Here is a 10,840-nt window from a genome sequence, read left to right on the forward strand (position 1 = left end):
TACATACATACATACATACATACATACATACATACATACATACATATACATACATACATACACATACATACATATTAGTTCAATTAAAGCAACTGTTTGGCAGAGAAAAATCATTTAAATTAATTGCCAAGGACAAAATCTTTTTTATACTTAGTTTTTATTGACATCCAGTATATAGTGGTAGGTGTATTTATCTTAGTCTGTGATATTATGTAACATTCTGGTTTGTAGTTGTGTACAAACCTGAATAATCCTAAAAGCAGTAGGTTGTAAAAATAGACAAAGCTCTTTGTGCAACAGGGTCTTACAGGTGCTTAAAAACCCTTCTACTTATAGTCTGACCCAGTCTGGTAGAGTTATATCAAGGAAGCTAGAGGCAATTAAGGGCTTAGAGGAAGAGAAGTGGGGGGTGAGGGGAGCGTTTAATAACATGCTCTTGGTTCTGTTTTCATCCAGACCTTAAACTATGGCAGACACAGCCGTCGCAACACCTGCTGAGAAGAAGGCGCCACCCAAGTTCAAGCAGAGGGCCACGCGCACATTTAAGAGCAAGGCTCCAAAACCGGGCCAGAAGGGGTAAGACTGGCTTATATGAATCTGGCATTTCTTGAAGGAAAGGTTTTCAAATGTTATTGAATGTTTTGATTTATGCTGGGAAAAACCAGTGAAAAAAACAAAGAAACATCCAGGCCGTTGAGGGACATATGCTTGATTTGGTTTCAGGTTTGGAGACGACATACCCGGGATGGAGGGTCTTGGCACAGACATCACAGTGATCTGTCCATGGGAAGCGTTTGGGGACATGGAGCTGAGCGACCTGGCCAAATATGGAATCATCTAGAATTTCATTTTACACCAAAGACATTCCTGAGACAACCTGGGCTCAAACCTGCAGCTGCACTGACCACCAAGCTACCGCAGCCCATCATCTAGAGAAGTGCTTCCCAAACTTTTCAGCTTTTGACCCACACAATAACAGCAGCAGAGATCTGTGCCCCCAATGGTTGTTAGTAGTCATTTTTCATTTCCCAGACCCCACCTTGATGTTTTAGGACCCCACTGTGGGCCCTGACCCCAACTTTGGAAACCACAGCTCTAGAGACCAGACTCAACACATTTTCTCTCCACTCCTTTCTCCTCCTCACATTTATTATTGTATCATTTTCCTGAGCTGTTCTGTGTCAAACATCATAAACTGTAAACAATGTATATTTGAATTATTTTATTATAGGTTTGACTTTTTCCTTCCTCTCCTCTGTCTTGCTGTCTCAGTCACCTTCCCTCTTTTTCCTCTTGTGCAGCTTTAATTGACGTGTTTATTTTTTTATAAATAATTTATGTAAATGTCAATACAAGAACAAACACCACTGTTTCTGATAAGTTAAGGGAGGGGAAAAAGTTCCACAAGAAATATATATATATATATATATAGGGACACACTAAAGGACGTCAATGACTTTTATGATCGATGCAGAAGACAGTAAATTTAAAGAAATATTTGCACATTAAAGTAGTTAACGTTGTAATGGATTATTGTGTTGAGTGACTTTTCATCATATTGGTTCTGAGGACAAAATATTTGATTTATTACATGAATTTCCAATAAACTATGTACAAAAAAACTGTGGTTTAATATTTTTTAAGCAAAAAAATAAATAAATCTCAAGAATCAGTGGATGGATTTTAATAAAACAAGCCTGAAAAACAATAAAAATAAATAAATAAAATGGCCCATAGCTTAGAAAGCCTTCTTTTTTCTCTGAGGAAACATTTTTGATGAAATCTGAGGCCTCAGGGGTCATTTTGACTCCAGGGCAGCAGGAGGGTTGTGACTGAACTGATGAGCTAACTGCTAGTCAGAGGGAAGTCAAGATCCACCGTGCACCAAAGCATCTCCTGCCTTAAATGTTTTACATTAAAAATGTATTTCAAAACTAACGATTCACACCAAATGCGATTTGGGCATCAAAAACGTGTCCAACGCTTCAAGTTCGATGATCGTACACTTTGAGGTCAGACGCACGTTACGCTCACCGGATAATTCAGAGCAGCTCTGAGTTTCACCACTCCAGGAGCTGCGCGTTGACAAGGCTCGCTTTTCAGAACTATTTTTGTCCTGAGCCCAGTTTGACGAGCCTCTGACCCGCATCTCCTGCCAGGACACCGACTAACAGGCACTCGATTTCAGCTGAGAGCTCCTGTCCACCTGTCTCAGGTTAATGGTCATCATTCAGGAAACCGTCTCGTAGGAAAACGTGTCACTTCGTCTCACTCTGAGACTCTCTGAATGGTTGACGTTCCACGTCGAGCAGCAGAAGTTCAGGTTTTTGCCACGCCAGCGTTGAACGTGCGAGACATGTCCTTCCTGAAGTGGGTCCACCATAGACTTTGCGTGTAAACCTGACATCCCTGATGCTCGAAACACGCTCGGTGACGCATTATTTATGTAAAAGTGCAAATAGGGTCAGCAGCTGTTAGCTTTAGCACATAATAATCCACTTTGGTCTCGGCTGTCAGCACGCAGTCAAAACTAATATTTCTCCAAACTGAGGCTGTTAAGGGGCCATCTACAGCAGGTAAGATATTAACTGTTCCCACCTTAAAAGAGATCTGCTATCCCTTCCAGCTGAAATACAGGATTTACAAAGAAAACAACCAGGAAGCTCAACCACAACAAAACATTTTATATAAAACATTTTTATATCGACATTCAATAACAAAACAAAAAACCAAACATAACGGCAGTCAGAGGGATTCAGACAGGACGGAGGGACTGATCGTTGAAACCATAGAATCTATGAAGAATGACCACGGAGTTAATATATAATACAGGGCCAAGAAAGCCACAACCAGGAAAATCAAGCTGCCAAATGGTTTATCTTTCTTTTTACAGAGGCCATTTTGTTTTGTTGTTAGGCCTTTTTTTTTCTTGTTTTTTTGCCAACCAGCTCTGTGCTCTTGTGTTGTGTCAAACTGCGAGCCGCCCATCTTCTAGTGGTAAAACATGAGCAGCTGAGTCCAGCTGCTCAGCAGTCAAATGGGAAAAGATAAAAGATTCATGCATAACTCTTTTTTTTCTGTTTTTTTAAACTTGGTAATTATCACTCATGCTGGTTTGTCCATGCCTCCAGTGGCTCCATAAGTCCTTTATGTATTTACTTCTTTTTTTATTATTATTATTATTTTGTTTTCTAGCACTTTTCAAGTTGGGAACCAGAACATGCTGGAAACCTCACATCTTTGGCTGGTGCCTTTTCTGTCTTTGTTTTGCTTTTTTTATTTAATCCAGAGCACATTCTTTATTCATGTTAAAACATTATTAACATAAAATAAAATAAAGTTACATGATATAAAACAAAAAAAAAATGGTGACAGTCCTATGCTTATCTAAGGGTGGGGAAGTGGAAAAATAGAAAGAAAATGGTTTAAAATGTTCCATTTTTTTTCTTTTATCAGACATGAATGTGATCCTGCATGTGTTTAACACTTTCAGACATTTTACTGCGTTAGCTTCAAACAAACCCGGAGCGAGCACACTGATCAGGCTGAGAGATTTTATCCACTGAAATGTACGTCAGCTGCTTTAAAAATAAACAAAAAACTAATAAAGACCACGAAAAAATAAAAAAACAAAAGGAACACAGTTGATTTGAACCAAAGTGCGACAAACTGATTCTCATTCATTCCACCGGTTTTCATCAGCAAAATGAAAACACACACACACACACATACGCACGCGCGCACGCACACACGGCAAAGTAAAATAGATCCAGCTGTTTTCTGTAAATTGTGAACAACGTCATGCTGGCAGAACCTATGACCAATCAACAACAACAATAAAACAACAGCAATAAAAATAATATTCATATTATAAAAAAAACAACAACAAAACAAACGTACTGAACAAACTAAAGATTACTGAGAAAGAAAATAATTTTGGTGATATTACCTGCATTCTTTTTACTACTCAGGTATGGTCTCAGTTCAGAAACGTTTATGCAAAACTTAAGAAAAAAAAAAGAAATCTGCATCTCACTGAAGAACACACACATACACACATATATATATATTCAAAAACAAAGCAGACAATGTAAAAACTAAATAAGGACAGCTATAGGATTGTGATAATAACACAAGTAATATATATTTATATATATATTTATACTTTTTTTAACGGCAGAAAAATGTGCTTTCTACAAATCTTTGGAACACAAACAAAAGGCCAAAATTAAAGCCACGTCTTAGAAATCGAGGGTACAAGAAATATAGAAATATGCACAATAGTGATGTGTTTTGCATTTAAGTCGTCACTAAAAAGTCGCTGACTGAATCTCCATCCTGCTCAGTAAAACGCCGTCGGCTGCATCGTCTAAAGTGTGTTTCAGGAAGACTCATCCATCGCTGGACTCGATAAAAACATGAAGCATGAGGGGAAAAATCCAAACCACGTCTCCCTACGGTAAAGGATCACCGAAGCCCCCCCCCCCGACCCTCCGGGCTTGTAGGGGAGGTTATTTTTTTATTTTACATGTAAACAACTAGAAATGTTTGCAGTGTAGTGTTGCACCCGTAGTGTTAGGTGATGCTGCACACATACATTGTAGTGAAATCATATGTGTGTGTTTGTGTGTGAGACCAGGAAGATGTGCGATATTGTTGTGTTTCATATCTGGACTGTTTGAACTATAGATGTAAAATCTATGATTTTAACCCTAAAGGTTCACCAATAAAACTTCACCACAGCAGCGACTGCTGTAGCAAACAAAATAATGTTTTTTTTCCATAATATTAATGAGGATAATTACAACAGTAATAATAATAATAATAATAATAACAATTTTTTTCTCTAAACTAATTTCTTTGCATATCATAACAATTTTAGGTTTAAAGGTTTACCGTTTCCACATACTAAGAAAAGTTGAGGTAAGGATCAGCTCTATTAAACCCTCCCTCCTCCAGCTTTCCGTCATGTCTCCAAGCTCAGCCTCAGATCTGAGCCCAGCGCTGCAGGACGCACTCTGAAATCCTGCTTTTCTGCCTTCTTTGCTCATCCACCTGCTTTATATATATATATAAAAAAAGAAAAGTCATCCCGGTGCTCTCTGTCGAGGCGCCTTCACTTCTCTCCACCGCTCAGACGATGTTGTTGTTGTGTTTTTTTTGACACCTTCCCTCTTGTTTTTCTTCAAACGCAGAATGTGCTCAGCTGGCTCACACACACGAGTGACAGCTGTCCTAATGTCAGGTTTTTTTTCCCACGTCCAGCCTTTGGAAGAACATCTGAGCTCCGTCCCCAAATCTTGTGCTGCTGAGTGTCGAGGGGGATAGGAGGGGGAGACTATAATACAGCCGTGCATTAGGGAAGGTGGCCATGTTCAGTCTGATTTTTTTTCTTCTTCGTTTTTCTTTTAAACATAGAGGCCATCCATCAGTCTTTTAATACAGCATTCCTCTATTTCTGTAGAAGCCTATATAAGATAATGTGGGTCTGCTCTGGGGTGGGATCTGAAATATCTTTGTTGTGGTCGTCTCCTCGCTTTATTTATTTTTTTTAATATATAAAAAGGGGGTGCTATCCTCCTCCGAGACAACAGAGGGAGCTCTTTCGGAGTAATTCAATGGGAGAAAGAGAAAGAGAGGCGAGCTCCTGGGAAATGTAGTGTCTTTAGTAAGGGGCAAATCTACTGTAGCCTCCCCTGTACAGCGTGGCCTAAGAGACAACACACACACACACACACAAAAAAAACAATTATTTACTTGCACTTTTTTCAGGCTGCAGAGGCAATTTTATATCAACTTTTAATAAATGATAAAAACATACAAAAACTATTTTCTTATCACATCTGTTGGCTTTAATTGAACAGTGATCAGAGCCGACTGTGGTTGAGAAAAGAGCAATAAATTCTGGTTTTACTAACAATAAAAATCTGGACTTGGCTTTGCCCCAAACTGGCTGTTTAAAAGGCAAAAAGATTGATTTGGTTATATAATAATAATAATAATCTATAACCGACAGCTGATCAATTAGCAACAGACTGGATGAAACCAGGGAGGAGATCGGGTGATGAACGTACCATAGCTCCGACACCGTAGGCAGCTGGGGCAAGAGCTGCATGGTAGGGGTCTGCCGTGTAAACCCGTCCGTAGCTGTGAGGGGGGAAATAAAAAAAACACACACGTGAGGCTTCAGGAAAAAACCCCACAAAAAACCAAAACTTTATTATCGGCTGCTTGACTAGGGCTGCACAATATATCATCATCATAATAACAGCCTGTGCAATAGGCGTATTGCAAAAAACTACATAAACTGCAATAAACGGTTTGCTCAAAAGTTTGCATTTACTGTATTTTTGTCACTCAGTCAGAAGCTTGAAGTATTTCATCAATCAAATGGAGCCCTTCATGTATTTAGCTGATTCGATTGATCTCTTCATATTAAAATAAAACATGCTGGAATGAAAATTATCTTTTTTTTTCTCTGAACCCAGAGCAGAAAGACATCAACATTTGTTCATTAATTGCAAGTCATATCTTCATTGCAATATTAAACACTATTCTAATAAAGTTCATTGTGTCTATAAAATCAATCTACTACGTTTTCCTAATTACTAGACACTTTTTAAAAATTTTTATGTCTATACAGACATACCTGACATGTTTCGATGTGTACTTCCGTCTTCATCAGAGGTGTCACAGCTGATGTTGTTTGGGCGGCTTGTCAATATATATTGATGAGCCGACACCGTCTCCAAACATCAGCTGTGGCACCTCTGATGAAGACGGAGGTACACGTCGAAACATGTCAGGTATGTCTGTATGGACATAAAAAATAAAAAAGTGCCTAGTAATTAGGAAAACGTAGTAGCTTAAACACTATTATCGCATGTTTTCCTAATACCGCGCAGCACTACACTGTATGTACATCTAGAACTGATTAAATTTTAGAGACCACCTGATTCAAGATGGCTGCTACAGCTAAGCTACTTCAGTAAAACACAAAAATGGTTTTAACTCACAATTATACAATTTTTTGTCATCCTTTGCAGTAGGCAACCTATGACCTATTATGGTTCAAGGTTTTCTATAGCTAGTGTTGCAATGTGGGCGCAACTCCTACATTGATTTTATGGCACCTGGTATTCCAGACCCAGACCCTGCTTCTGAGATCAGATTGGATCTGGTGTGTTCAGGGTGGTGTGGTCGCAAATACAAATACTAAGCTAAAACAAAACAAAAAAAGGACTAAAATCAAACATTTCTGTTTAACATATGAAAAGCAGTGAGTGATGTACACTCCTACCAGAAATGCTTGGTCTTTTCTCTGTTCTGTTAGACCTATCTTTCTTCTCAAAGTCTGCGAGAGGGCCCCTCCACCCAGATCTATGGAGGTGTAGAGCAGGGGTTCTCATGCCTTTTGGGTCTGAGGACCCCTTACAAGTGTGAAATGTTTCCAGGGACCCCCTCATAAACCCCAAGCTGTTTTAGAAATAATTTACTGTAATTTTAACCCCTAAATATTATGAGAATACTATGTTTTTGTTTGGTTTAGTACAGCGGGAAAAATTTGTATTGAACACGTCACCATTTTTCTCAGTAAATATATTACTAGAGGTGCCAATGACATGAAATTTTCACCAGATGTTGGTAACAACCMARKKRWYCMWAMMWWMMAARRAAWYMAAMCMWWAATGTCCAGAAATGAAGTTATTTGTAATAATGTGGAATGGCACAGAGAAAAAGTATTGAACACACTTACTGAAATTTATCTAATACTTTGTACAAAAGCCTTTGTTGTCAATGACAGCTTCAAGATGCCTCCTGTATGGAGAAACTAGTGGCATGCATTGCTCAGGTGTGATTTTGGCCCATTCTTCCACACAAACAGTCTTCAAATCTTGAAGGTTTCGTGGACCTCTTCTATGAACTCTGATCTTTACTTCTTTCCATAGATTTTCTGTTGGATTCAGGTCAGGTGATTGGCTGGGCCATTCCAGCAGCTTTAGTTTCTTTCTCTGAAACCAACTGAGAGTTTCCTTGGCTTTGTGTTTGGGCTCATTGTCTTGCTGAAATGTCCAGCCACGTTTCATCTTCATCATCCTGGTAGATGGAAGCAGATTTTTATCAAGAATGTCTCTGTACATTTTTCCACTCATCCTTCCTTCAATTATTTGAAGTTTGCCAGTACCATATGCTGAAAAACAGCCTCACACCATGATGTTCCCACCTCCAAACTTCACTGTTGGTATGGTGTTTTTGGGCTGATGTGCAGTGCCATTTGACCTCCAAACATGATGTGTATTCTGGCATCCAAACAGTTCAATGTTGGTCTCATCTGACCAGACTATATTCTCCCAGTATTAGACAGGCTTGTCTAAATGTTGTGCAGCAAACTTTAAAGGAGCTTCAACATGCTGTTTCTTCAGCAGTGGAGTCTTGCGTGGTGAGCGTGCATACAGGCCATGGTGGTTCAGTGCATTACTTATTGTTTTCTTTGAAACAAACGTACCTGCTAATTCCAGGTCTTTCTGAAGCTCTCCACAAGTGGTCCTTGGCTCTTGGACAACTCTTCTGATAATTCTTTTCACTCCTCTGTCAGAAATCTTGTGAGGAGCACCTGGTCGTGGTCAGTTTATGGTGAAATAATGTTCTTTCCACTTCTGAATTWTGGCCCCAACAGTGCTCACTGGAACCTTCAGAAGTTTAGACATTCTTCTGTAACCGATGCCATCATTATGCTTTGCAACAATAAGGTTGTGAAGGTCTTGAGAGAGCTCTTTACTTGTACCCATCATCAGATGGTTCTTGTGTGATACCTGGCCATCATTTGGGACTGAACCAGCTGATATTAATTTGCACTGACAAGGGGCAGACTTGCTTTCAAATTACTGAGAGAGTTCAGCTGGTGTCTTGGCTTTCCATGCCTTTTTACACCTCCCTTTCTTCATGTGTTCAATACTTTTTCCCTGTGCCATTCCACATTATTACAAATAACTTAATTTGTGGACATTTATGGTTTGATTTCTTTGTATGTATGGATCACTTGGGTTGTTACCGACATCTGGTGAAAATTTCATGTCATTAGCACCTCTAGTAATATATTTACTGAGAAAAATGGTGACGTGTTCAATACTTCTTTTACCTGCTGTATGTTTGTTTTACTAGTGCATTGTTCCTCATGTTAATTTTTCAAATAAAATCCAAAATAACCATTTATTGAAAATTTTTGAGGACCCTCAAGATGGAGCTCATGGACTCCTGGGGGTCCTGGGACCCCAGTTTGAGAACCTCTGGTGTAGAGAACAGTTTACTGACCTGTCACTGTAAGCTGCTGCCGCGGCGGCGGCTGCTGCAGGAGTCGCTACGGCCGTCGGCTGGGCGTAACGATACGCCGCATAGCCACCCTGCGAGGACGCGAGGAAGAGGAGGCGGACGAGCAAAGGCAAGAAGGGGAGAGGACAGAGAGGAAATAAGGACAAAGGTGGGAAAAGAAAAGAGAGAAAGGATGAAACTTTTGTTCACTGCTCGATATTTTTTTCTGCAGAGTAAAAAGACTGGCAGTGAATCTAAAGGGTTACACTTTGTGAGGGGAAAATTGCTGAGAAGAGCAAAATATTAACAAGCAGACAGTCAGCAAAACTGGCTAATCTGGTGCAGTACAGCATTCACAAGGATGTAGCTCAGGCTCTGTGTGGCTCTCTCACTCTCTGTCCAACTCAGCAAAAAATAAATAAATAAAAAGATCCAGAATTGGAGGCATTTTCTTACGTTTTGCAGCACCGATGTGCTCGTTCCTCACCGATTTAAACAGAGAGGGAGAGAGGCTGCACAGCCAAATATTAAGTCCAACCGCCGTTCTCTTCCAAAGACACGCAGTCAGAGGAAGGGGAAGGGGGGAGGCACAAGATGATTGCGCAGTTATTTATGAACAGCTGGTGAACAGACACACCAAAAATTAAAAAAAAAATTAAAAATAAAACTACAGGTGTAAGAAGACAATCAGCCAGTTGGATTAAAGAGGAGCAAACACGCACACTCTCACAGCAACCGATCACTGACAGACACAGCATGCTATCCCAAATTCAGAACAAGTATTAGGTCGACAAAAACCCTATAAATTATAAAAAAATAAAATAAAATGAACACACCACTGCATTCTACCCTAAAGAATCAGTCACGACCAAAGTCCCTGCATTCAGGACCACACATTTGCTGCTATGGGAGGAAGGCTGGACTGGGTCAGAGATGGGGGTGGAGAAGAGAAAAGAAGGAAGAAGAATCTGAGAAGTGTAGAAAAAGAGAGAAAATAATAATAACAACAAAAAAGGAGCTAGAACAAGAATTTAGATCTTTTAAGAGAGGGGTCTGTGGAAAAGTTATAAACAGTTAAATATCTGCTGTGGATCGCTCTTTGAATGACGGCAAATTAAAGAAACAAGAATTTAATTTTGACCAGCTTGATGAGCAAACAGCCGGTCTGAGGGGGGCAGAAACCAAAGTGGATTGCTGTCATCATAAAAAAAAAACAATCATGTTAAACTACTTAAAAAAACTGACTAAAAATTAATGAAGTTTTATTTTAAAGAACAAAGAAATCAAGTTTGATCTTGGATTTGCTCAGACTAGCCATTAGCTCATCACTTTGGTCAGAATTCAACTTTACTTCCACAACACAGCTATTCAAAAAGCCATCTGTGACAAGTAAGATGTTAACTGTTCATAACATTTTTTGCAGATCCCTGCTTCCAGAGATCTGAACTATACTTCTGATAACTAGAGAAGAAAAAGAGGAATCTGTAGGACAGGAAGAGGCGGGGCGGGGGGGACTAGGAGAGAGTAGAGG

The 10,840-nt window shown here is 39.5% G+C and overlaps 2 protein-coding genes across 6 annotated transcripts in view; one reads left to right on the top strand and one right to left on the bottom strand.

The window, feature by feature from the left end:
- The first annotated feature begins 180 nt into the window (after positions 1-180).
- Positions 181-3,615, top strand: LOC106533555 (retinal cone rhodopsin-sensitive cGMP 3',5'-cyclic phosphodiesterase subunit gamma). The gene is made up of 2 exons (XM_014029909.1): positions 181-576; positions 724-3,615. Exons 1-2 carry the CDS (start codon positions 467-469, stop codon positions 839-841), a joined length of 228 nt encoding a protein of 75 aa, XP_013885363.1. The 5' UTR covers positions 181-466; the 3' UTR covers positions 842-3,615.
- LOC106533553 (RNA binding protein fox-1 homolog 2) overlaps positions 2,670-10,840 on the bottom strand; it is a gene marked incomplete in the record, with an annotated part of 59,093 nt that continues 50,922 nt past the window's right edge. For 3 of the 5 annotated variants that reach the window (XM_014029905.1, XM_014029904.1, XM_014029906.1), the window contains 3 exon segments: positions 2,670-5,710; positions 6,075-6,147; positions 9,313-9,401. In XM_014029905.1, the coding sequence (XP_013885359.1) occupies positions 5,666-5,710; positions 6,075-6,147; positions 9,313-9,401 (207 nt within the window). 5 annotated transcript variants of the gene reach the window in all.

Source organism: Austrofundulus limnaeus, unplaced genomic scaffold, assembly GCF_001266775.1.
Source record: "Austrofundulus limnaeus strain Quisiro unplaced genomic scaffold, Austrofundulus_limnaeus-1.0 Scaffold970, whole genome shotgun sequence".
Lineage (NCBI taxonomy): Eukaryota > Metazoa > Chordata > Actinopteri > Cyprinodontiformes > Rivulidae > Austrofundulus > Austrofundulus limnaeus.

Coding starts and splice junctions, on each gene's coding strand:
- LOC106533555 (XM_014029909.1), top strand. CDS start 467: ATGGCAGACACAGCCGTCGCAACACCTGCTGAGAAGAAGGCGCCACCC. Junction 577..723: donor CCAAAACCGGGCCAGAAGGG/GTAAGACTGGCT, acceptor ATTTGGTTTCAG/GTTTGGAGACGACATACCCG.